Raw genomic sequence first — 27167 nt, 5'->3', positions numbered from 1 at the left:
TATACTGTGTTAAGTGGAACAAGGTCTGAGTTAAATGCATTTTGATATACAACATCACAATAGTCAATAATTGGAAGTATAAGTTGAGAGGCAAGTTTTATACGAACACTGCTTGTAAAGCAATTCCGAGCTTGATATAAAATGTTGATTCCAAAGTTCACTTTACGTAACACTTGCTCGATGTGTAATTTGAATGAGAGTTCAGTATCAAGCCATACACCCAGATATTTAATCTTATCAACTTTATGTAGAGAAGAGCCATCATTACAGGTTATTATACAGGAACCAGGTTTTGATTTGAGTTTTTGTCTGGTACCAAAGATAGTATAATAGGATTTTGTTTTGTTAAGCAGTAATTTATTATGTAAAAGCCAATCTTGAAGGAAAATGAAGTCAGACTTAAGAGAAGCTTGAATTTGTGGTAGATTATGTTTAGATATATTATGTTTATATATACATATATATGACAGTGTCATCGGCATAAAGTTGAACGGAACAGTTATTAAAAATTGATGGTAAATCTTTATATAAATAGAAAAAAAGAAGTGGTCCCAATGTTGAGCCCTGAGGCACGCCTCTGTCTTGAATCAAAAAATCTGATTTATTTCCCTGTAGGACTACACATTGTTTTCTATTATGCAAGTAAAAAGAGGAGATAACGGTCAACAAAATCCAAAGCTTTAGTTAAATCAATAAAGATGGCACCTGTGAGTTCACCATTATCTGACGCATAAAACACATCGTTGGTGAATTTAAGTAGGGCAGTAGTTGTGGAGTGATTAGACCTGAAGCCGGATTGAAATTGTGATAGGATATTATTGGTAGTGAGATGAAGTGCGAAAGTTGATTATAAATTAATTTTTCAAAGACTTTAGCAATAGAACATGAGTAGTATATAATGGTGCTTTGCGCGCAATCGTTTCTGAATCGTGGCCCGTAGCTGCGCGCGCATCTCCGCTGACGTCTCGCGTGCGTGATGACGTTATCCGCAGGGTTAATGTAACGCGTGGGGGTGCGTCTCCTGACGTTAATAATATTAGAATATGTAGATTTGTAAAGCTGGAATGTCAAACTGTCATACAGGGTGTGGTTTGTAGGGTTTAAAAGTCTGTGTTTCAGGCTGTGTGTTCCCTTTTTCCCTGCCGTTTTTTAGCTAGCTAAAAAACCTGTTAGCTAACCTCGTTAGCTTTCTCCAGCAGTCAGTTTTTCTACACAACTATTTTCCTCCACTAAAAAAGATCTTCTCAACAACCAACGGTGCCTTTTCTTTTTAATTATTTTGGTGAAAGCAAGAGGAATCGACTTTCATTCATGTCTACAATGGGTGAGTAAATAAAAAAAGCAAATAAGTTTTCAACTACAAGCCTAGAACCCCTAAAACCCCCACTCCTTCAATGACCGACACCTAGCCAACGACCTGAACGAGTACTACTGTTGATTTGAAAGACAAAAGGACAGTCCTGACACCATCCCCCACGACACCTCCCTACAGCTACAGCCACTGTGCATCACCTCCACCTCGCCCACCTCAGCAGGGTCCTGGGCCCCCCCACCAATGCCCTCCTTAAAGGTCCCCTCCACCTCCACCCCCCCTCCCACCTCAGTGACGACCCTCTCCATCCACAAGAGGGACGTCAACAAACTCTTTAGGAGACAGAATCCCAGGAAAGCTGCTGGACCGGATGCTGTCTCCCCATCCAGCTTGAAGCACTGCGCTGTCTCCAGTGTTCACAGACATTTTTAACACCTCACTGGAGACATGTCACGTGCCAGCCTGCTTCAAGACCTCAACCATAATCCCTGTCCCCAAGAAACCAAGGACCACAGGACTTAATGACTTCAGACCCGTCGCCCTGACCTCTGTGGTTATGAAGTCCTTTGAGCGCCTTGTGCTTTCACACCTCAAAGCCATCACCGACCCCCTCCTGGACCCCCTGCAGTTTGCCTACAGAGCCAATAGGTCTGTAGATGATGCAGTCAACCTGGCCCTCCACTACATCCTCCGGAACCTGGACTCCGCAGGAACCTATGCCAGGATCCTGTTTTTGGACTTCAGCTCTGCCTTCAACACCATCCTCCCGGCTCTTCTTCAGGAGAAACTCTCCCAGCTTGGTGTGCCTGACTCCACCTGCAGGTGGATCACTTACTTCCTGTCTGACAGGAAGCAGCATGTGAAGCTGGGGAAACACGTCTCCGACTCACAGACCATCAGCACTGGATCCCCCCAGGGCTGTGTTCTTTCTCCTCTGCTCTTCTCCCTGTACACCAACAGCTGCACCTCCAGTCACCAGTCCGTCAAGCTTATGAAGTTTGCGGACGACACCTCCCTCATCGGACTCATCTCTGATGGAGACGAGTCCGCCTACAGGTGGGAGGCTGACCACCTGGTGACCTGGTGCAACCAAAACAATCTAGAGCTCAACGCTCTAAAGACAGTGGCGATGGTTGTGGACTTCAGAAAGAACCCAGCCCCACCTGCCCCCATCACCCTCTGTGACTCCACAATTGACACTGTGGAGTCTTTCCGCTTCCTGGGAACTACCATCTCCCAGGACCTCAAGTGGGAGCTGAACATCAGCTCCCTCGTGAAGAAAGCACAACAGAGGATGTACTTCCTGCGGCAGCTGAAGAAATTCAACCTGCCAAAGACAATGATGGTGCACTTCTACACAGCCATCATTGAGTCCATCCTCACATCCTCCATCACCATCTGGTACGCTGCTGCCACTGCCAAGGACAAGGGCAGGCTGCAGCGTGTCATTCGGTCAGCTGAGAAGGTGATTGGCTGCAATCTGCCGCCGCTCCAGGACCTATACGCCACCAGGACTCTGAAGCGTGCTGGAAAGATTGTGGCTGATCCCTCCCACCCCGGACACAAACTCTTTGAGACACTCCCCTCTGGCAGGAGGCTGAGGTCCATCAGGACCAAAACCTCACGCCACATGAACAGTTTTTTCCCCTCCGCCACTAGCCTTCTAAACAAGGCCTGGTACCCCCACTGACTCTCTCCACACCCCACCTCTGGCTCCCCATGCCACTGTACCTACTCTGCTGTAGCGTTCCTTTTTACTACTGTTTAACTTATTTTACTATTTATTTACATTTATTTTATCGTTATTAATACATACTGTGTGTATATGTTTATACTTATATTCTTTATATTCTTTTATCCTTCTTATATTTGAATGTGTGACACCAATAACACCATGACAAATTCCTCGTATGTGCAACGTACTTGGCAATAAAGCAAGGGCGTAAATCCCAGGGGGGTCGGGGGGGTCAGGATCCCCCCCATCTAAGGGTTGTCCCCCCCTAGAAATATCATTAAAACAATGCTGTGTATTGTAAATAACATAATGATGTATACTTAAAATATCTGTGTACACAGTAAAACAATACAAACCCCAAAAAATTCTTTTTAAGTTTAGAAACATTTTGAGTCCCCCCTCCCTTGCCTCACAGTGGTTTGGTCCACTGCCTGCTGTATGTTAAGAATCGGATCTGCACTAGACTCACAGTCACATCGGTAGTGACAGGTATGTAGTAAGTAGGCGGTTCAATGCTGTTTTATTCACATTAAACATTGGATGACGTTGTTCTTTTCTCAAAAAGAAATGATGCTGAGTAATTAATGAATTAGTCATGACAAAAAAGTTTGCTATGTTAATGTAATATAATGTAACGTTACCTAGCTTATAGCTAGTTGGATAGAAATGCACCCACTACAACTAACGTTACCACGGCGATAAACCTAACGTTATATGTGTGTGTGAAGTGATATTAGAGTTAATATTGAAGATCTACAGTTGTGTTTTGCTCAATTTGAAATTAAGTGGCTGATCATTCAAATATATATCCTCTGTCCCAGAAGAAACCTAATATTTATGTGGAGGATGCAAGATCATTTTATAATTATAATATGACCACGTGGTGAACCTATGAACCTAACTTTTTCAGTACACCAAAACGCCAAGTAAGTACAATAAGTCCTCATATCAAGACAATTTGGTAACATCTTTATAAGAATGGGTGCTTATGGAAATACTAACGTCACTATGTCACAGGCAAAGGAGACAGAAAGACCTGAGGAACAGGGAGACCAGGGACAGTCAGGTGTAGAGTCTCAGGGAGACCAGGGACAGTCAGGTGTAGAGTCTCAGGTAGACCAGGGACAGTCAGGTGTAGAGTCTCAGGTAGACCAGGGACAGTCAGGTGTAGAGTCTCAGGTAGACCAGTACATTATGATCAGCTAACTTAACAAGTGTACAAAAGCATTGTATTTCTTTTATATGGGGACACTTTTTCAAAATAGATCATTATGTTTTAAGGTATTTTTGTGGCTTGGTTATAAACAACTTAAAAATAAATACATGGTTTTAAAGAAGAATATTTTGGTCAATTTAGTCAGCTTTTTTATTGAATCAAGAGAACCACTGAAAAGAAGGACAATTGGCACAGTCTCCATTCTACACTAATGATAGTATTAAGGCTTTCCTCTGTGAACACGTCCTCTACGAGTATAATTGTGGCTGTATTATTTGTGTCCCTTTCAAAAATTGTTCTTCAGAAATTTTATGTTTATTGTCCCCCCCTACTGTTAGATCAGATTTACGCCCATGCAATAAAGCCCTTTCTGATTCTGATTCTGATTTAAAACCTAATCTTAGATAATTCATTCATGAATTAAAACCAAAAAAAATGTTGTGGTACTGTCTTATTAGGGCAGATTACAAAGATTAGGAGCAATGTGGCTGTAGATGTTGAAGACATTATACATCAAGGTAAATCATGGGTGTAATAGTTATTAAAAATATTTCAGTATAAGTTGATTGTTTTCAAAGTATTCATGCAAATTTGTTTTTTCTCTTTTTAAAAAAGGTGATGTGAGACCAGCATTGCATGACTTAAATCATTTCTTAAACCAATAAGGAAGAGGGCATTGCATCATCTTGAACACAATAAGACTTCAGAAAATAGGTATTGCCTGTGTGTTTATCTAGAACATTTTGTAATTTTAATACTTATTTTATACCTATGTTTTAGCTAACTGAATTTCTATTCTGTTTGTGTGTGCAGCCCTCTACCCCACCGCGAAAGCGCAAATGTGGTGACGGCTTTTTAATAGGCCACAGCGTACAAGTCCACAGTGTATGACAACACCGGTCACCATTAAAAGCCAGACTTTGAAGGAAGAATAGAAAGAGCCCCATTTTGGTGAGTTGATAAATGAAAAAAAAAAAGCGTTATTTTCTCATAAGGTGTTCGGTGTGTGTGTGTGTGTGTTTCAGACCGCCAGTCCTACACAGATGCTTCTACCGCCCAAGGGGTCATGCTCAAGTGTTCAAGCTGAGCCACCCCAGAAGGAAGTACCCGAGGGCTCTAACGCTGATATAGAGGTAACGGTGCATTGTATTTAACAGAATATAGTCACTCACTATGATAAAAGATATTATCTATATATTATAAAAACTGAATCTTGCTATTTAGACGTCAACCGCTGTAGACACATTGCTGAGAGTGTACCCTCATGCATTCGGGGGTTTCACACCTCCTCAGCAGGTGTTAGAGTTCCCAGGGAGGCCCTGCGTGGATCATTAGTCAGCAGTGGGGCATTTATGACGGTCAGAGGCATCAGAGTTTCAGGACGTCGAGGTGTCGCCGGCGAACACAACTGTAAAAACACCTACATCCTGTAAACATCAAAGGCCGGCGTCAGAGGTGAGGGGGTTTGAAGGGATGTTGGGGTTATACCAGTGGTGTGAAGTGAGTGGGGTGGTGTGGAAGGAAGTCTGTGTGGTCGCTAGTGTGTTTGAAGACTGTGGTGGTGTGATAGTGGGGTGTGATGGGTACTGTAGTTTGATGTTAGTATGTTTCAGGGGATGCGATGTGGGGTGATGATTGTGTGTGCGTGTGTGTGTGTGTGTGTGTGCGTGCGTGTGCGTGCGTGTGTGTGTGTATCATGATTATTTAAACAAATATGTTATTATCTCATAGGCAATCCTTGAAGGAGAAGGAGAAAGCAAAGAAACATCAGAGACAGCCCACACATCGATTTTCCCTAATCAGAAATCCTGTCAGTATTGGTGGTCAGGATGTGATGCAGGTGATATAAATTTTTCTTGCGAATGTTTTATTCCGGACATTCCCATCAGCCAGAGACAGCGTGTTTCATATAATCACACTGTGAATGGAACAGATAAACTGCCCCAGGCCTCATGCATCAGCAAACATCTCTGTAAATACATTGGCTGTTGATGATGCATTTGAATGTGGTCAAGTATTGGACTGTTGCAGTACTAACAGCGTTTTTGATCCATTCGTCCCCATAAACCGTCCTGAGCAGACAACGTTATTCCAGGGTGAATCACTCTTTGAATTCTGTGCCGAAACTAGTCGTCAACAACCACAACCCCAACATCAGACTACAGCAGATGCGCGTTTTTACAAACAAATTGATCAAATAGAAAGTAAATTAGTCAAATTACAAAAAAATAAAGATATACTTACGAATAAAATAGACGACTTGCAGACAAGCAATACTCAGTTATTTGATATAGTCACAGGGTTCGGTACGGATTTAGCCGATCAAGGCAGAGTCAATGATCATGCTGAGGAGCATCAGCTACAGAGGACTATAGAGCTAAATTTACTGATGGCCCCTGTAATGGCCATATTTCAAAAGACACTGACATTGACAAAGATGAAGTGAAAACGGTCAACAGGATTGTTAAAAATAGCATTAATCGGGAAAAAAGAAAAAGAGAAAAAGAAAATGGCATCCCCACCCAAAAAAAAAATCAGAGCATTTACTTGTGTGTGACAACGACTGCGACGGAGACGGAGACGAGTTAGATCCATTGTGTGAGGAAGACTATAGCAGAGCCGGTCGCAATCATTATGCGTATATACGATTGTGTGTGAAGCAGAGAAAAACATTTCAAGCTATACTGAATGAATTATGTAGTGATAGCGATAGCGTGACAAGTGAACAAGATTCAGCCATCATTATCTCCATCCATCCGTCACCTACTAATCAATCACATGAATATCCAGACAATCAACAGTCTACTATTGAGAATGTCCAGCCGTCAGATCCTACCATAGCAGACGTATATCCAAAACCCGTACAGGACACATGTTTTGAGAGCGGGCATCCGTCAACTAGTAAATGTACAGATGTTTTTATGCAGACCCCAATTCAGTTAAAAAGTTTTGAGAGTGTACAGCCGTCAACCAGTACTTGTGATGATGTACCATGCGTACAAACCCAGAATAATAATAATAATGCTGATGCTAATACACAGTCTGGGGAGGGTAGGGTTTCTAGGGTGGGTTCTGAAATATCCTCCAGGGAGATTCCTACATTTAATGCCACTGAATTTCGGTAACATATTGATCTACGCAATATCGATTTGAATGATATTAATTGTGTACCAGAGCGCATGCATAGCACTCTAATGGGATTAATCGACAGGGCGTTGGATACTGCAAAGCCAGACAGTGTGTTAAATGTAACGCTATGTGGCTCTGCAGTCGAGGACATACAAACAGTAATGAATTCCGATGACGGATATAATACCGATGCATTTCTGGAACAAATTTCACAAGTACTGCAAAGCAATGATACATCTATGACTGAGGATATGTTACAATTCATTGTGACAGTAGCGCACAATATGTAGGGAGGTGTGCGGTCAAAACTCGGAAGCATCAGCTATGACGAAATACTTAGCAACAAGGGTAATGCATTGTTCAGTCCGATGAACACCGGGGGTGATGACAATCTTTGTTTTGCTATCTGTCTTGCGTATCATGTTAATGCTGGGCTGTCTCGAAGTGAGAAGATAATCTATGCAAAGCAACTACATAGCGATTTGGGGTTTGAATATTCACACAAAGTTTCATTCTCTGATGTTGACAGATTTCAAAAACATTTGAAAATGAAAATTGTGATTTTTCATCATGGTGCTGGTCGTAAAAAACTACAGATTTTCAAAACGCACGACGAACCGCATGTGGATACCGTATAGATGTACTTACATAATGATCATTATTATCTCATCACCAGCAAAACATCTTTCTTCGGGGGATCGTACATGTGTGATGTGTGTTACATGACATATGAAAACCCATTAGGTCACAACTGTAGCCTGCTCTGTAATGTGTGCTTCACTGCTTGTCACAATCGGCCGCTTAATACTATAAAATGCAACGAGTGTAAACGTATATGCAAATCGAAACATTGTTTTGATCAGCATAAACTCGTAAACGCAAAACATCGCCTCATACCTTGTGAAAGGGTTAAATATTGCGATGTTTGTCATAACACATATCATTTGATCAAAAAAACCACACACATGTAGATCGTCAATATGCATACATTGTAGGGAACAGATGATTGGTACTACACACGACTGGTTTATACAGCCACTAAAACAAGCAGAAAGTGGTGATAAGTATATCTTTTACGATTTCGAAACCTGTTACCACAGCAAACTCTGTGGACACATTCGTCAAACTAGAAGCCAAAATATAAAGGCTATACATTTATAGCACACAACGCATCAGGTTTTGACAGCTACATCTTGCTAGAGTATTTTGTGAAACAAAGCATCTGCCCATCTCTGACTGTTAGGGGTTCTCGGGTGATCTTAATGTATGATAAAGATAATCAAAGATGGATCGATTCATTCAGCTTTCTACCCACGTTACTAGCTAAGACTCCTTCCGCTATGGGATTTTCTGATATTCTGAAGGGTCATTTTCCACATGAGTTTAACACACAACAGAATGAGAAATACATCGGCCATTATCCTCCTCCGGGCCTCTACGGCTATGAGACAATGTCTGCCGACTCGAAGAAATCATTCTTGGATTGGTATGTCACGGTCTGCGACACAACGTTTGACTTTCAAAAAGAGTAAGATCGCTACTATGTTACTTTGCTTAAAGCGTGCAAAACATATAGATCTGCGTTGAAAGAGAGTACAGGGCTTGACCCCTTTGCTTTCACAACACTAGCTTCAAGCTGCATGGGATTTTTTGGTAGCACTTTATAATAACTACACATAATTCATCATTTATTAAGCATTAGTTACCTATTAGTTAATGGTTTGTTCATCATTATTAATTTTTTGTTCATAAATAATTCATCATCAGTAAAGCATTTGCTCACACAGTTATAAATGGTTTGTTCATAGTAAATAAGCCTATCTAGAGAAATATGTTTGTAAGTACATGATTTATACTTAATAGGTAATGAAACAGCCATTTATAAATTACATCATTTTCCCATTATAAACCAGTTGCAAACTATTACTAAATGCTTTGTTCATCATTTGTAAAGCATTGCTCCTATGTTAATTCTCATAAATAAAGCGTTTGTATACACACTCATGAATGGTTTGTTCATAGTAAATAAGGCTCTCGAAAATTGTGTTTATAAATAGAAGTTTGACACTTAATACGTATTGCGAAAACCATTGGTAAATTTCATAATTTTCCCTTTATAAACTATTTACAAACTATTAGTAATTTCATTGTTTATCATTTGTAAAGCATAGTTCCTACATTCATTCTAATCAGTAAAGCATTTGTAAATACAGTTAGTAAATGGTTTGTCCATAGTAAGTAAGCCCATGTAAAACGTTTATGCGTTGAAGTTTTTAATAATTTATTAATGATGCATTAACCATTTGTAAATGAAGTCATTTTACCATTATTAACTAGCTACTCAGGAATGTATAAGGTCGGTTAAAACTAGGAAGTTAATGATTAACAGACTATCTAGACTTACATTTGTTCATGCCTTAAATAAAATGTTATGATTTAGAAATAGGCCTAAACTAATAGCTGGGGTGTTAAAACATCTGTTACAAATACTTACCAATAATGTAATCCATGACTAATTCAGGAGTTACTGCTGGTTAGTTAAGTATATTGTGTGAGCCCATCTAAAGTGAGCACTTTCTATGCTTTAAAAAGCATTTATAAATGAGTTGCAAAGGCTAACAGAACCTGGACACACACATGTATTGTTCTATTTGGACATGCCTTCAGAAATAGGCCTACGGATAGTTAGTGTGTTAATGCATATTTAACAAGCACCAACACATCAATTCATGATTAACTCATGAGTTACTACTCAATGGGTTGACTACATGGCATGAGCCCATCTAAAGTGAGGACTTGCTATGCTTTACAAAGCATTTATAAATGAGTTGCAAAGGCTAGCAGATATAAAGAGACACAAGTAAAAAAAAGTATTTGTAACCCTCATTACAATGTAGTAAGAATGTACATTTATGAAATAGCTCATAGTAGTATTATGTAGTTGATATCAGTGTGAATTTGGACCAGAACCAGAAGAAAACTTGATTGTTAAGAGCCAGAGAATTGAACATCAATAAAGAGACTAGGAAACCAGGATACAGTTTGAGAAGTGTATTAATATACACAGAAACATGGCATACATACAGATAAACACAGGTACGAAAAATAACAACTAAAATAATAAAGTGCGCACATAACAGAAACCCTTTTCAGTTCTATGAGCTCAATTGTTCCTTGATGACAAGAGTTCAGAGATATTCAACGTTGGGGCCCATTTGAGTTTGGTTTCTGTTTGTCCTACCACCATGAAGAAGGAATCCAGGGCAATCCGTCTAAGTTCAGAGTCTCAATCCTGTAGCTCGCCACGCAGCCAACTGAACTGGTAATCTAGATAGGCTTATTTACTATGAACAAACCATTTATAACTGTGTGAGCAAATGCTTTACTGATGATGAATTATGTATGAACAAAAAAATAATGATGAACAAACCATTGCCTAATAGGTAACTAATGCTTAATAATTGATGAATTATGTGTAGTTATAAAGTGCTACCCATAATTTCAGTGAAGTGTTTAACAATGATGCTTTACAATATATGTCAGATATGATTGCATTACATTTTCTATAAATATTAGTCTGAACTACTTGTACAGATTACATTAACAGGAAATGTTTTCCCCCAGTAATGAATGTTAAAAGCTCTAGTCACAGAACAAATAATTAAGTTTGATTTATTGTAATTGTAATTTTGGGGAACATGATGGAACATGACTCCATTTCCCTGAATGCTTTACTTTAACCAAGTACTTAAAATGGTTACCAAACAATTTGAGGTGGACATTTGTTTGAAAGCTTCTTTTCTACACAATTTGATGGTCAACACTGGACTTTTTAAGTTTCAGAAGTCCCTTACAACTTCAGATTACAAACAAATAGATTTGACACCTGTAATAACAGCGACATGGAAAATAATAGCAGGCCTAAAATAATAATAAGTAATCTGTATTACTTAATTTTGAAGAACCAATTCCAACAAGAACACCTGGAAACCACAGAGCCATATGCAAGCGCTCCAGTCTGTGGCTCCATCAAGGCCACTTCAAATTTCAAAAGGCATCTACAAGTAAGTTAACAGACAGACAGACAGTCTTTTATTTTGAAAACCATCTCTTGATGATATTATGCTACTTATATTTGATATCATCAGTGTTGGTGTCACTATTACGTGTAATACACATTATTCACTTAAAAAAAAAAAAACATAATGCATTACCTTACTTGTTATTAGTAACTCATTACTCTACTCATTACATTACTGTAGCACAACACAGCAAGAGCCTGGCATATAGCTCATAAAGGGCTTAAACACACCTTCAACTCACAACACAACAATAACAGTAACATTAATGTGTTACATTACTCAGTTACAGCCAAATGTGATTATATTATGGCATTACTTCGTAAGGAGTTACCCCCAACACTGACTAGTTACGTGTAATGAAATTGTTATTAAATTACAAAATTAATGTAATTGTATTAGTTGTATTATTGAGGTAAAATGTGTAATTCAATTAGTTACTTATCAAATTAAAAGGAAATTGCTTTGCATTGATAAAGTAATCCAAATAAAGTAATCCAAACCACATTTATAATGGGTAACTTATAACAGTAAGCAATTACATTTCCAAAGTAACCTTCCTAACACTTAATGTATGTGAGATTCAACACATGTCTTTCTGACTGTGTGGAATTTCTTTGAATTGCCATGAATTTAATTCCACTTCCTGACATTCCAATTCAATTTCAAATTTAACTTCCTGTGGGGCAGAGTCAATTCAATTAAATGGAGGCAACAGCCTTTTTCAATTTAGTGGGACGATTTTTGTTGAGATTTTTCAAATAGATTTTTGAAGTGTTATTTATTCCAATAGCACCTAAATAATGATCATGATTTATTGCTATTTGCAAAACAAACCAATTCTTAGTGAAACTAAGTCCCTCTCCTTGGTGCTTATTCTAAATATATACTTGAAACTAGAAACATGCACATTGTAGCAGAGTCTCCTTTACTGATGGTGATTAACCTGGTGAATGCTAAAAGTCTCTGTGTGAACTGATTACTTGTTGAGTATTTAGTAAATATATTAAACAATTGCGTAAGGGAAATAAAATAAATTGGTAAGGTAGTCAGAGATGTGTTAATATAGGCCTATTTAACATTTTGTTTAAATTTCTATTACTACTACTATTAGGCCTTTTATCTTTGAGCCCCTGCCACCCAAAATGTCTGTGCACGTCCCTGCTGGAGCCCTAGAAGCCACCTCCCCCCCGCTCCACACCTGAGTGTCTTACTAAAATCATATCTAAATATGAGGAAGCAAAACCTAAAAAACAGAGCGGTGGTGAAGAGGCGGAGCAACACTGGACAGACAACAGTCCAACGTCAGTTTCCTTGGAATGAAACTCGAGATTTGTACATGTTGTTATGGGATTATCAGACTGTACCTCTCACATTACATAATTACAAAAAGAGGACGGTCACTGTTGAGCCTCTTAATCACTCTTGTTACTCATTTTAAATGTCACACAAAACCAGAACAAAGCAACTAGTCAAATACAGTTTTTTCCAATTGCTAAAACATAATTTTGCAAACTAGGCTGGTTTTATCAAAATACTTAACACAATTCACAAAACCACACACCCAACCTGAAAAATACCTCATCTATCCTGCATAATGAAGCACTGCAACCAAAACTACATATAGCATTATCAAAATCAAACTTTTGCACCAAATGGCACACACTTATACACATAATGAAAAGCACTCTCATCTTTAGTATGCTTTGCCATAATACTAAAATAGTTCAAATTGTAAAAAATTCTTCAGATTGTTCACATGCACAGAAATATTTACAGATACACACACACACACACACACACGCTGTTGAAACATTTATTTTTTTATTTTTCACCAAACAAGTCAGTGCAACATATGCACAGCAGATATATTTAAAATATGCTCACAAAAAACAGAAAAAATATATATGCAAGGCAACGCGGTTCACAGATCCAGCGGAGTTGTGGAACCCTATTGTTTTTCCTAAAGCCGCTGACACACAGAGCCGATTATCGACCGTCGGACCGTCTGGCGAGGTCGGTGACTTGAGTCTGTTCAGTGTGTTCCGTGCTGTCGTCCGTCCGAGGAGCCGCCGGCCTTCATTTTGGCCGACCTGACATGTTAAGTCAGAGACAGGGCAGTCGGGACTCACCCGGAAATGGGGAGCGGGATGAGCTGCCCAAAATCTGAGGAAAATCTTTTAAACTGACCTTTGTTGATCTGAAATGAAGACAGATTCAGCAACTGCACGGCCTATTTCTCTCTTAAAATGTTTTCAGAAACACGTTTCGGTGAACTATTTTAGTACGATATGAGATCGTATTCTGAACGAGCCGCCATGACAGTCTGGCTGTGAATTTCTGGAGAAAAAAGACCCACGTGACGCGTTCGTCCAATCAGCTGCCGGTTTTCATTTTCTGGGAAACAATCGGACTATTAACGGAAACAATACAGAGCAGCGCCGCCTGCTGCTATGGAGACGTATTATGTTTTGCGCACGCGCAGAGCGTACGCTCAAGTCGGCGTCTCTTCGGTGTGTTCTGAGGCACTTTTTGGACCTCGGGGATTCGACTGATCAGTTCAACTGGCTTTACTGCCGACGGTCAGCCGTCTGGTTGGTGTGTAAGCACCTTAAGGTTTCTTATTCTTATATGGTCATTAGTTTTTTGTAACGAATGACCAAAGATACAATGACCCTTCTTCTAGTTCACAGAAAGTGCAAGAATATTCAATATCAAGTTTGAATCTCTTACTTTAACACCAACCTATTAGTTTTCAAATTCAATTCAATTTTATTCATAGTGTCAAATCATAACAGGAATTATCTCAGGACACTTTACAGATAGAGTAGGTCTAGACCACACCCTATAATTTACAAGGACCCAACAATTCCAGTGATTGAATGACTTGTTCTTCTTTTCTCCCCTTTGACCTCTTGGCTGGACATGGATCCTGTCTACAGGCCTGTTGCGCCCCTACGGGACATCTTGTAAACTGCCTTAATAAAAACCCACATTCAAATTTGACTGTTTCCTAATACATTTATGTGTGTTACATTCAGCGCTGCAAGAAGTATTCAGATCGATTATTGCAGTAAAAGTACTAATACCTCACTGTAACAATACTCAGTACTACTTCAGTAAAAGTGTATAAGTATCATCAGGAAAATGTAGTTAAAGTATTAAAAGTAAAGAATTCTCCTCCCATTGTAGAAAGTGTAAAGGACCCAATCAGTTGTGTGTTTAATGGTCTAATCATGTCAGCCGTTATATTGTTGGTTAGTTTACTTTAGAATAAAACATCAGATTTTATAAACTACATGTGTTAAAGGTGCACTATGAGTTCCGGCATTACGTCACTTCTGTTGACATTCAAAGTAAATACCAAACCAAAACAGAGCAAGCTTGCCCCTCCCCCCATGTTTCCGTAACTGTCATGAATAACTGAGATGTTTAGACGGAAACGATCTGAAGAGAAATGGTGGCGTTGCGTTCTCACTTTTTATTCCGCGTTTAGATGAGAGTTTTGGGGGGGAAATCTGCGTGCATATGGTGACGCAAAAGTGTGTGAAATGCGATGTAGTGTGCACGCCAGGCGGCTAGGAGGCACTGCCACACACCACCACCAAGGCCGCGCACCTGCGTAGAACCTTCCTTCTACTTCTCTCCTTAGTAGCGCAAAACCAAAACACGTCGAAGCGAACAACAAAAGCTTGTCTGGAAAGACGAGGAGGTGGAGTTGCATGTTTGTCTGATGATGACCGGCACAGTCGACCGTGATAAGCCACAGCACGGCACCCACGGGAGCACTACCAATATCCTGAGCCTCGCAGCCCTTCAGTGGCAGCGGCCAGCGGGCGGAGGAGGCTGAAGCAGACCCTCCTCTGCCCGTTGGCCGCTGCCTCTCTCTCTCTTCATCCGTAACGTTGTAGCCTACTCTGGCTCAAATGAATAGCCTACATATGGTCATCAAACTATAACAACCTTATCCACATTGTCGAAATCATTTAAATATTGAGCCATCACATTGAAAATCTTTTAGATAACGGAGCCTATAATTTCTGTAGCCTACTCCGTAACAACAGACTACCTGGACGCCTTTTTCTCGTCTCTCTCCACACCGCTGTCTTCAGACTTTTGCGTTTTTACCCTTTAGACGGTAACGCGACGGTGGAGTGTTTTTAAGATTTCCACTCTGGAGGGTGGTTTCACTTTTTTGCGTTTTTAAGCCCCAAAAACGCTGTCGCCGTATAAACGAAAGGCACATCCGATAAAATATTTTTTCGTTTTCACCCGCGAGCGTCATCGTGTAAACAGGGCCTAACTGTCACTAACCCCCACCCGCCTCCCCCAACCATCTTGTCTGTGATTGGCTGGAACGTGGTTTGTTGTATTTTGGTGCACAGCCTGTGCCTCTAGTGTTTGTTTGAAGTTTACGACCCCTGTGTTGTCTCCCGAGACCGGGAGACCGTGTGTTCAGGGGGCAGGCAGCTAGCGGATCAAGGAGAGATGACTACGATTTGAAACAAATTAAATCGCGCTGAAACCATGCAGGAACTTAACCTGACTCCGCCAGATGGATTGCTTGGCATTTGCTCGGCGTATCCATCTGGGAACTTTGCGTTGGAGAACTTTTGGGAAGGGGCGAAAATCCTGGTTAGCTGATTGGATAAACCATCCGTCTATCACCACCTATGTTGGTGATAGACGGGCCAAATCAACCAACCAAACAGATCAACAATATATCAAACTCTTGCTGAAACCAGTCAGGAGAAGAGCAACAACATCTTTTCCTCCGAGAAGAGCCTCCAGTGCTGTTTTTTGCTCTTCTTTCAATGAAGGAATACTTTCTAATTCGGATAAAACTGTGCGATAGCTACGCTCATCTCATCCGTGGAAGCCGCCACGTTGTTTACACTGAACAGTCGCTTCTCGTTGCGTCACACCTAAACCCGCCTCAAAGCCAACACTGATTGGTCGGTCGTTTGGCAAACGGCTCCAAATTTTCTCTATCTCAAGATGCCAGACTGATCTGCGAGTGGAAAACTGGAGCTCGCGAGATCAGGATGCTCTCACAAGACTAGCAGGAACTCATAGTGCACCTTTAATGTGTAAAGTGACTAGTAACTAAAGCTGTAACAGATGAATGTAGTGGAGTAACTAAAGTAACTAGTAACTAAAGCTGTAACAGAATGTAGTGGAGTAAGAAAGTACAATATTTCTCTCTGAAATGTAGCGGAGTAGAAGTAGAAAGTGGCATGAAAAGAAAAGACTCAAGTTAAAGTACACCTCAACATTTGGACTGAAGTACAGTACTGGAGTACATGTACTTACATTCCACCTCTGCTTTAGACATTAGTCACTCAAACACCAATGCATAGGAAAATAGTGTGCAAAAATACTTACTCTTTAACATGAAATAAACTCAAGACAACTTCATAGTTTGTTCAAATGTTTTATTTGTATTTCCCTAAAGAGGGCCGTCATCTTTAAAATGAACTAAACATTTCATCACTTTGTAAAAAGTGTTTCCGCGCGTGGAGAGAGAGAGAGAGAGCGAACGAACAGAAAGACGACTGATAACAACAACAATAAATACTTTCTTTGTGGAGCGTCCGAGCAGAGAGAAGATTCTACGACTGATATCGTAGTAACCGTGGAGACGGTTTTTGTACATGGTGCTGTCAAGAGGAAGCAGCGGATTCATGCGATCGGCGTACGGAATCTGCGGGAGTTTTTCCCCAGATTTTCAGCAGGTTTTAAACAAATAAAAACAATTAAAATGAAAAACAGAATGAGTGTTAACACTAGACATGTTCAGATACTGCCTCCGATAACGCCTAAAATGCTGGTATCGGTATCAGCGAGTACTGGAGTTTATGCACCGATCCGATATGTAATCTAGCCCAGAAGAAAATCTACTTTAAAAAGTAGTTTATTTACGTTCTTTCTCCCGTTATGCCAAACTGGATAATAAAAGAAAGCTCTGTGGCGTTCAGTGTTTGTCCACAAAGAGTTTAACAGCAAAGATAGAAATCCTATCTCATCCGTACAAGGATAGTAGTATACAGCTGCTAAACATAACATATATGTATTTTTTTTTAAAACAGGCTGGTCTCGGCTCAGTACTCGGTATCTGCCGATACGCAAGTTCAGGTATCGGAATCGCAACAGTACGGTGGCCGACAGGGGCAAACGCACTGCAACTTAAAGAAACACACGCAAATTAAGAAAACATCTTCATAAATTTGACAACACATGCGCAGCAATTTAACAAATGTGCTGCAAATTCACACAACACAAACAAATACAGAAACGCGCTGCAAATACAAAAACGATGCAAAAAGAAATGCACACAAACCCCCGAAAACTAATGCAACAAAATACGCTGCATCCAGATTACACAACGGAAGTTCTCCAGGCCTCCAGGGGGAGCGCTGAGCAGAACAGCTTGATTTTCGACCCCACGGGGAGAGAGAGCGCTCTGCCTTTTTATTACGAGCTTACAGACACGTCTCTGCTGATTGGGTATCACCTTGTGACCTGAGCCAATGAACTAGAGACACGCCCACCAAACGAGAGAAAACATACCTCAAACATAGACTTAATTAGAGCTGGGCAATATATCGATATTAAATCGATACCGTGATATGAGACTAGATATCGTCTTAGATTTTGGATATCGTAATATGGCATTAGTGTCTTTTCCTGGTTTTAAAGGCTGCATTACAGTAAAGTGATGTAATTCTCTGAACTTACCAGACTGTTGTAACTGTTCTATTATTTACCTTTAACCACTTAGTCATTATGTCCACATTACTGATGATTATTTATCACAAATCTCATTGTGTAAATATTTTGTGAAAGCACCAGTAGTCAACACTACAATATCGTTGCGGTATCGATATCGAGGCATTTGGTCCAAAATATCTTGCCCTAGACTTAATATTTACAGTCTATGATCTCAAAGCAGGTGCACACCGTTCTGAGATTGAATGTGCCCCGTCTCTCTCTCTCTCTCTCTCTCTCTCTCTCTCTCTCTCTCTCTCCTTAATTTGCTTGCGTTTTGTCTATTTGCGTGCGTTTTCATTAAGTTGCAGTGCGTTTGACCCTGTCGGCCACCGTACTATTGGGAAGGAAAAATGTCATCGTAACGTCTCTGGTGTTAACGTATTTCCACCCCCCCAAAACAGAAAAACAGTCTGCTAAATTCTGCAGATTTTCATTTAGGATCTCTGCAGATTGGTACCGAATGACGTTGGGAGTGGGGGGGGGGGGGCTCTGGCTGTTAGGATACTTTTAACACCCCAAAAACGGGTCATTTAAGTAAAAAAAAACAACAAAAAAAACACACCGACTGTCGGATAAACCAGGAATAAAAAATACTAATTGTCTTTAGGGCGCCGTGATGTGGGAAGTGATGCACGTCGGCCGGAGCGATGGAGGGACCGAGTCGATTCCTCTCGATCCTCTCATTCTATATCGTCCTCGCTCAGACTCTGTGCACTCACGATACGCTGCAGGAAACAAAAAGAGAAAGAGGGGGGAAAATATAAAATAATATATAAAAAATATATCGGCGGGCCGATATTATCGGACACTCAGTCTTTTAAATTAAGGCTGAAGACCTTTCATTTTGATGTTGCCTATTCTTAATTTTTATATTGTATAACGTTTGTTTCACTATCTTTGTGGGGACCCGTCATTGACATAATGCATTCCCTAGCCCCTAACCCTCACCCTAACCATAACCTAATTCTAACCCTAATCCTAAAACCAAGTCTTAACCCTCAAACAGACCTTTAACCTTATGGGGTCCCCATGTATACTGGACTCCCGGTTTTTGGACCCCACGATTATAGTAAAACAAGCACAAACACACACACAATATATCGGCGGGCCAATATTATCGGACTCTCAGCTCTTTTAATTAAGGCTGAAGACCTTTCATTTTGATGTTGCCTATTCTTAATTTTTATATTGAACTGTTATATATATATATATATATATATATATATATATATATATATATTTGTATTTGTCAATGTTTTTAATTTCCTATTTTGCTCTTTGCTTTTAATGTTTAATGTCTTATGTAAAGCACTTTGAGTTGCCCTGTGCTGAAATGTGCTGTATAAATAAAGTTGCCTTGCCTTGGTGGTGTTGCTGACTGGGTGTGTGTGTGTGTGTGTGTGTGTGGGGGGGGGGGGGCGTACCTGGCTGATGCTGGGCAGTTTGGTGAGCAGCATCTGGAAGACGGGCGGAGGCAGAGTCTGCTGCAGCACCTGCAGCAGCTGCTGAGGCTGACCGCACACCGCGATGGCGTTGGTCAGGTGGTCCACGCCTTTCTCGTAGTCGCCTGCGGAGCCGAAAGCACAAAACACCAGAGACATAAAGACATGCATATTTGTATATATATATATATTTTTTTTTTTTTTTAATTCATTATAAGGATCCCCATTAGCTGACGCCTCGACGACCACCTAGTCTTCCTGGGGTCCAAAACAACATTTAAATCAGACAATATGTATTTATACGACATTTTATGACGTATACGGAAAAGAAAATAAATAAATAAAAAATACAATATCTGCTTATAGAACTAATTAACAAAAGACTTCAACAAAATTAAATTAAATAAAAACAATAACAAACCAAGCAAATAGAGAAATATCTTGAAGACAATATATATTACATATTATATTATATATTACGGTATATTACATATTATATTAAATATTATATTACATATTACGGTATATTACATATTATATTATATATTATGGTATATTACATATGATATTATATATTACGGTATATTACATATATTATATATTACGGTATATTACATATTATATTAAATATTACGGTATATTACATATTATATTATATATTACGGTATATTACATATTATATATTATGGTATATTACATATATTATATATTACGGTATATTACATATATTATATATTACGGTATATTACATATATTATATATTACGGTATATTACATATTATATTATATATTACGGTATATTACATATTATATATTATGGTATATTACATATTATATATTACGGTATATTACATATTATATATTATGGTATATTACATATTATATTAAATATTACGGTATATTACATATTATATATTATGGTATATTACATATTATATATTACGGTATATTACATATTATATTATATATTACGGTATATTACATATTATATTATATATTACGGTATATTACATATTATATTATATATTACGGTATATTACATATTATATTAAATATTACGGTATATTACATATTATTTACTTTCTTTTTGAAATGTACCTTTCCTGTGATAAAACGAACGCTACGTGGGACATTACGTGTGTTAGTGACGTTTATATCGGCCGGCTGGCGCAGAAACAGGAATAAAAACTAACACCCAAGGGGATAGAAGAAGAAGGGTAAGTTACACAAAGACGCCAACGAAAATGTCGAACTTTGGGACTTTGGGAGCCCCTAGGGCAGGAGGGTCAAACTCAACTTCACTAAGGGCCAGCGGCGAGTTCAGATCCTTTTTAGGGGGGCTCAAGCCTATACTAGTGTGCAGAAGATAACAAGTTTGCAATATGCAACATCTGCAAGGAGAAAGTAGGGCGTGGAGGGACGACACCAAAAACCTAAATCACATTTCTTTTATTTGATATTGATGTGAAAAGAAGGAAATGGTTCTAACATTGCTCTTTAGATGTGTGCGAATGTCCCACACCAGGAGTAATTTATATAGTTCTATTTTATAGTGATCCATTATCTGTTCAACACATGTTCTATTAAAGAAAAGATAGAAAATAAATATGTGTGTGAGCTGTAAAGTGGTTAGAAAACATGAAATCGGTATCGGCTAAAATCGGTATCAGCTGGTCTAACTCAAAGAAAATCAGAAATCAGAATCGGCCTAGAAAGTTGTAATCGGTGCATCTCTACATTTTAATTTTTCTAAAGATTTAATATATATATATATATATCAGTCAATGAAAATGAGAAATGAAGCTCAGCGCAAATTCTTTCCGGAAGACTTCTTAATTACTTCAATCTCCACTATCTCTCCCTACATTTTCAGCTGTTAAGAGGCCTTCACTCTTCAGTAAACCAACCAGAATTGGCCACGAAATTCATGATCCAATCACAGCATGACATCCTGCTTTACATGTCTTCTCTCCTTGCTATCAGCTGTCTTTTCAGGCAAGCGTGCAACCCTCCTCCTCCCCTGTGGCTGGTGGGTCCGTGTAATGCTTTTCAGTTCAATTTTCTAAGACATTTGGAAAAACAGAAAAATGGGTTCAAATATCCAATTTTTCATTTTTTTTCAACCTTGACAAATTAAAAAATTGCATCTTTAAACTGTTTTTCCAATTTTCTGATTTTATTCAGAGGATCAGAAATTTAGAAAATTACAAAATTGCGTCTGGGCTCCAATTATTCAATACTGCAATGGTATTCTCTCCCTCTACTTTGTGGAATATGCAGGTCATTAACTGCACATGGACCAAAAAAAAAACTTAGACTTTGGGGTCAGAGGTGCAACTGATGGTTTAGAGTGGGGGGGGGGGGGCGTAGCTAGACGGGACGAGGGAGAGAATACCATCGCAGTATTGAATAATTGGAGCTCAGACGCAATTTTGCAATTTTCTAGATTTCTGATCCTCTGAATAAAAACAGAAAATTGGAAAAACAGTTTAAAGATCCAATTTTTTAATTTGTCATGGTGGGAAAAAAATGAAAAATTGGACATTTGAACCCATTTTTCTGTTTTTCCAAATGTACGTTTGTGCTTAGAAAATTGAACTGATAAGCGTCACACTGACCCGGGTGGACAAAAAAGTTAATTTCCCACCCTGTGTGCAACGAAGTCTCTCCTGATTAAATAATGGTACAAACATGATCGTTCCCTCCAATATCGTGAATCATATCGCAATCGCAATATCAGTCAAAATAATCGCAATTACATATTCTCCTCATATCGTGCAGCCCTGCGTTTCCGACGCAGCGAGTGCGAACGCACGCTTACCCTGAGCCAGCAGCTCCTCCCCGAGCTGGATCTCCTCCAGGAAGAACTTCTGCACCGCCTCCGCGTCCTTCAGGTCCGGGAGCTGCAGGAGGAAGTTGAAGTTGAAATGTCTTTAATGTCCCCAAGGGGCAATTTGGTTCACAACATGTAGCCAACACATGAACATTAGCACAGAAAAAGCACATAAAACCTAAAATAGTAAATAGATAAAAACATAAATACACATGTACACTACACTTAAAAGATGACAAATATATGCTGTGAAATGGGCAGGGATGACCTATAGTTTATTGAGAAACCCAACAGCTGATGGTACAAATGATCTCAGGTATCTGTTAGACCGGGCACGTTTTCAGAAGGTATACCTCCTTCCTGATGGTAGGAGGCAGAACTCAGAGTGTAGTGCGTGAGTGGGCCGTTGCCCTCTGTGTGGCTCTGGCCTCATACACGGACCTAATGCTGTTGAGGTCAGTGCCAATTATTTTCCGAGATATGTTTACAGTTTTTCCCCAGTCTGTTCTTGTTGGTTACACTCAAATTGCCAAACCAGCAGATCACGGCAAAGGTTAAGATTGACTCAACAAAGGATGAGTAAAAAGTTGTCAGAAGTGATGTGTTATGTCGCTCGGGTTTCTACGGTTTCTTCCTGGGTCCTCACAGGAGAGTCGTGAACTATTTTACACTTCCCTCCGTCTTACCAGCGCACAGATCTCCTATCTCACAGGACGGCAGAAAACCTGCCGCTCGACGCTCTTAACCCTCGCGTTGTCTTCCCGTAGACCGTGAACTTGTTGCCCTTCCGGGTCAAAATTGTGTGTGTGCTGCGTGTGTGTGTGTGTGTGTGCCGTGTGGTAGCCCATGTGTGTGTGTGTGTGTGTGTGTGTGTGTGTGTGTGTGCCGTGTGTGTGTCGCGTGTGTGTGTGTGCCGTGTGCGTGTGTGTGCGTGTGTGCCGTGTGTGTGTGTGCCGTGTGTGTGTTTGCCGTGTGTGTGTGTGTGTGTGTGTGTGTGTGTGTGTGTGTGTGTGTGTGTGTGTGTGTGTGTGTGTGCGTGCGAGACACATATGACAGAGAGACGGAGGAAGGCAGGAAAAGGAAATGCAGCTGAACGTGTTTTATATAGTGTTAAAATATTAATAACGAAACGCGATGTCTATGTGTGGGAACCACTGGACCCTCTTTCCAGCAGTAAAATACTTCTTTAAAATCGTATTTGTATCCCTTATCATGAAGCAGTCGGGGTTGCTCTGAACGGATTGACTGATTGGTGACATCAGGAAGTGTTACCACACAATAACCAGAGACTTTGTGCTCACCTTTGCCATGCCGGCCCTCTCTTTGGCCACCTTCTGCTTTCTCCTCCCTGCAACACAAACACAAAACAAACACCGCACACAGTCAGAGTCACAATGATCACAGCTTTACCAAGTTAGAAAACTCACGCTGAAGACATATGGCGCTTTTCCATCACATGGTACCTGCTCGACTCGCCTCGACTCGCCTTTTTTGGTTTTCCATTACGAAAAAAAGTACCTGGTACCTGCTAACAGGTACTTTATGTAGTACCTCCTCAGTCGAGGTTCCAAGCGAGCTGAGGCGAGCCGAAAAGGTGACGTGAAAGTGACAGACGGGGGTGTCCTGAACAAACACGCTATTTTTAAACAGTTTAGCCAGCTGTGTGTATTTTTTGCTGCCTCCAGCTTCTTTAGAAACTAAATGTGTCTTCTGGCATCAACACACCTTCCACGTTCTGTGTGTGTGTCGCGTTAGGTCACGGCAGTTTACTACGGCGCCACTTGTTTCAGTTCTGCGGAGGCTCCGGCAGAGCTTTCGCTGTATCCTACGTACACACACACATGCTGGCTCGACGCACACACCAGCTGACAAATGTATACATCAGGTCACATATTACACAGGCTACGGAGAAAGCTCTGCGTGGAGCCTCCACAGAACTGTAAAACAAGCTCAAGTGGCCTGATGTTTATACTTGTGCGCTGGTGTGTGCGTCGAGCCGGCATACGACCAGCCACGCTGAGGCGGGACTAAAATCTGCAATGGAAAACGGACGCACAGTGTGTCTAGTCGAGGCGAGGCGAGTAGAGTCGAGGCGAGTCGAGCAGGTACCATGTAATGGAAAAACGCCAATAGTTACAGCACACAGCTCCACGTTTAACTGCAAACTTTGCTTTTGTCGTGGTCTAAAAAATTAAGTCATTATGTCATAAGTGGTCTGACATGTGTCTAAGGCCCCGTTTACACGAACACGCTCGCGAGTGAATTCAGTAATGAAATAGCAGACGAACAATGTATGACATTTCTGTGCAGTATCTGACGTGGTGTGAACGGAGCGGCACGGAGGGGAGGGGCTGTGTGTGTGTGCCGCATGTCTGTGTGTGTGTGTGTGTGTGTGTGTGTGTGCTGGTCCAGTATGAAGCAAGAACGCTGTAACAGGAAGCTGTGAACCGGGCTGTAATGTAACCCCCATGGGACAAATGTTCAGCGTCAGTTAGCGTCCACTAAAAGTTCTGTTGTTGCAGCTGACAGACTCAGATTATTATTCTAAGTGTCTGACAACATTATGAAAGGATCCCTACAGAGATAGACCTTTTAGTTAAAGAGTAAGATCCTTTTAGTTTAACATGAAACAGCCCCGAAATAACCATCACCAAACTACACCAGACTCCATGTAAATAATCACTACTTTTAGCGTGTATAGAGCCAGCACATCTCCACCAGACTCCATGGAAATAATCAGGACTTTTAACGTGTATAGAGCCAGCATATCTCCACATGTAAATGGGTGAATTAAGGATTTATTTCAACCAAACCAGAGTGGTGATTGTTGGAACAGTGGAAAGATGAACCAAGACGGCTTTTGGTAGTTTTATTTAGTTTCTGTCCACTTTGAATGAAGTGGGTTTTACGATGATAAAAGTAGTGATTATTTAGATGGAGTCTGGTGGGTTTGACAATAGCGAATTTGGGACTGTTTCATGTTGAACAAAAAAGGATCTTACTCTTTAACAAAAAAGATCAACCTCCTGACAAGTGGAATACTGCACAAGACTAGTTTGTAAGTTTAAAAGCTTATTGGTCCTCTGCAAACATTGGTCAAGGCTGAAGTTCTACTCTTCCAGCAGCCTTGTGTCACCGTTCCCTGTGTAACACCATAATCTGCATTTGGCTGACTGTGATGTTGTGTAACAGGTTTATGAATGAGTGTGTGTTGTGGCAACAAGTTAACTGTGAGTGTGGCCCAGGGCATTGTTAAAAAGAGTGTTTGTAATCAACAAACCCACCTTGGATGAATAGGATAAACAAGAACAAAGTTATACCAAACTCCATTGAAATATTAGTCCGTTTAACATGACTTTGCTAATATCTACAAGACGCCAACAGATAGAATACGACATGAGGTATTTTAAAAATATTTAGGTGCATCTGTCCAGTTCGGCATGAATCATCTTACTCCAATAACATATCCACCTTAGCAGTTTAACTTTTTACATACAGCCTTTTAATTAAAAAAACGCGCTATTCATTCATTAATTCAGGGAAGATGTAATACTCTTTCTATCAAGGCTGGGGTAACATGATGGACTGAATCCATTCAAGAGATTAACTCTTCTGGAGCCTAAACAAATGTGTCATTAATTCTCCTTGATCTAACGTTGCCTGGATGGTCGACTATCAGCCGAATTAACCCAAATACATTGTGGAATTATGTACTGTATTGATTACGCACAGCAAAAGTATACCAACTGCTCAGTTATTGAGAAGACAATTAAAACGTCTGATAATCGAACGGAGTTCGGCGTGAGCGCTTCATCAAACAACCCAAAGCGGGTTGAACCGACTGTACAGAGCCGTTTAACGCAATCTTATATGACTGTAAAAAGAAGGCCATTCTCCTTTAACTAGTGTTGCCTGGTTGGTCGATTTTAAGCCGAATTAACCCGAATACATTGTGGAATTGTGTACTGTATTGATTTGCACTGCAAAGTGATGCGAATTAATGAAGTTAATGAGAAGAAAATTAAAACGTCTAAAAATCGAAGGGAGTTCGGCACGACCGCTTCATTAAACAACCCAAAGCGGGACTACAGAGCCTTTAACACAATCTTATACCGTGTCAGCCTTAACCGACAGGCTAACACCGAGCCGAACCAGGCCGAACCACGCCAGACCGGATCCGGGCTCCGAGGCCCGATGAAGGTGAAGGTGAAGGTGAGGAAGAGGAGGAAGAAGAGGTCAACACTCACGTTCTCGCAGCCTGTTCTTGAAGTTGGGGTCACTCCGTCGCTTTTTGTCGAAATAGATGCAGTAACCGACGAGCAGGGCGCCGCACACCCCCGCGGCTAGCGCGCTAGTCTTACCGCCCATCATATCTCCCGGTACCCGCTCGGTTCGAGGAGGATTTCGGGTTAATTTACTGATTTTTCTCCGGTGGTCGGTTTACGTCGGGAGACTGGCGGAGCGGCTCAGGGCAGGAAGGACCCTTAAGGACCCCGCAGTTTGACAGCTTGTAGCCGTCTGTAGAATGCCTGACTGGAAATGTGAAAAAATTCTTCTTCTTCTTCTTGTGTTTTTGAATGGCGGTTGGCAACCAGCTTTTTGGAGCATTACCGCCACCATCTGGACTGGAGTGTGGATCAAGAGGTCAAC

General features: G+C 40.4%; 3 protein-coding genes across 4 annotated transcripts in view; 1 reads left to right on the top strand and 2 right to left on the bottom strand.

Moving 5' to 3' along the window:
* LOC116048446 (VPS10 domain-containing receptor SorCS3-like) overlaps positions 1-27167 on the top strand; it is a 1378075-nt gene that overhangs the window by 449914 nt on the left and 900994 nt on the right. The gene's annotated exons all lie outside the window — the stretch shown is intronic.
* tomm20b (translocase of outer mitochondrial membrane 20b) lies at positions 18578-27028 on the bottom strand. The gene is made up of 5 exons (XM_031311287.2): positions 26765-27028; positions 23819-23865; positions 22506-22587; positions 19667-19809; positions 18578-18967 (listed from the first exon to the last, which is right to left on the bottom strand). The coding sequence occupies exons 1-5, from the start codon at positions 26886-26888 to the stop codon at positions 18923-18925; spliced, it is 441 nt and encodes a 146-aa protein (XP_031167147.1). The 5' UTR covers positions 26889-27028; the 3' UTR covers positions 18578-18922.
* Positions 23506-27167, bottom strand: part of stab2 (stabilin 2) — a 106664-nt gene continuing 103002 nt past the window's right edge. Inside the window, exon 70 of one of the 2 annotated variants that reach the window (XM_036000484.1) lies at positions 23506-23555. The gene's annotated coding sequence lies outside the window, so the exon portion shown is untranslated. Of the gene's footprint in view, positions 23556-24886; positions 24923-27167 lie in introns of those variants that run through there. The other variant, XM_031311284.1, reaches the window with a different exon arrangement.

This window comes from Sander lucioperca, chromosome 4 (genome assembly GCF_008315115.2).
Source record: "Sander lucioperca isolate FBNREF2018 chromosome 4, SLUC_FBN_1.2, whole genome shotgun sequence".
Lineage (NCBI taxonomy): Eukaryota > Metazoa > Chordata > Actinopteri > Perciformes > Percidae > Sander > Sander lucioperca.
Note: the sequence above shows the minus strand (reverse complement) of the source record. Positions and strands in the feature narration are given on the sequence as shown.

What these genes read in the sequence shown, in the direction of transcription:
- tomm20b (XM_031311287.2), bottom strand. Translation starts at nt 26,888, where the DNA reads ATGATGGGCGGTAAGACTAGCGCGCTAGCCGCGGGGGTGTGCGGCGCC. An exon ending in CAAGAACAGGCTGCGAGAAC is followed by an intron (nt 23,866 to 26,764) that starts GTGAGTGTTGAC and finishes TTTGTGTTGCAG; the next exon opens with GGAGGAGAAAGCAGAAGGTG. An exon ending in AGAGGGCCGGCATGGCAAAG is followed by an intron (nt 22,588 to 23,818) that starts GTGAGCACAAAG and finishes TTCCTCCTGCAG; the next exon opens with CTCCCGGACCTGAAGGACGC.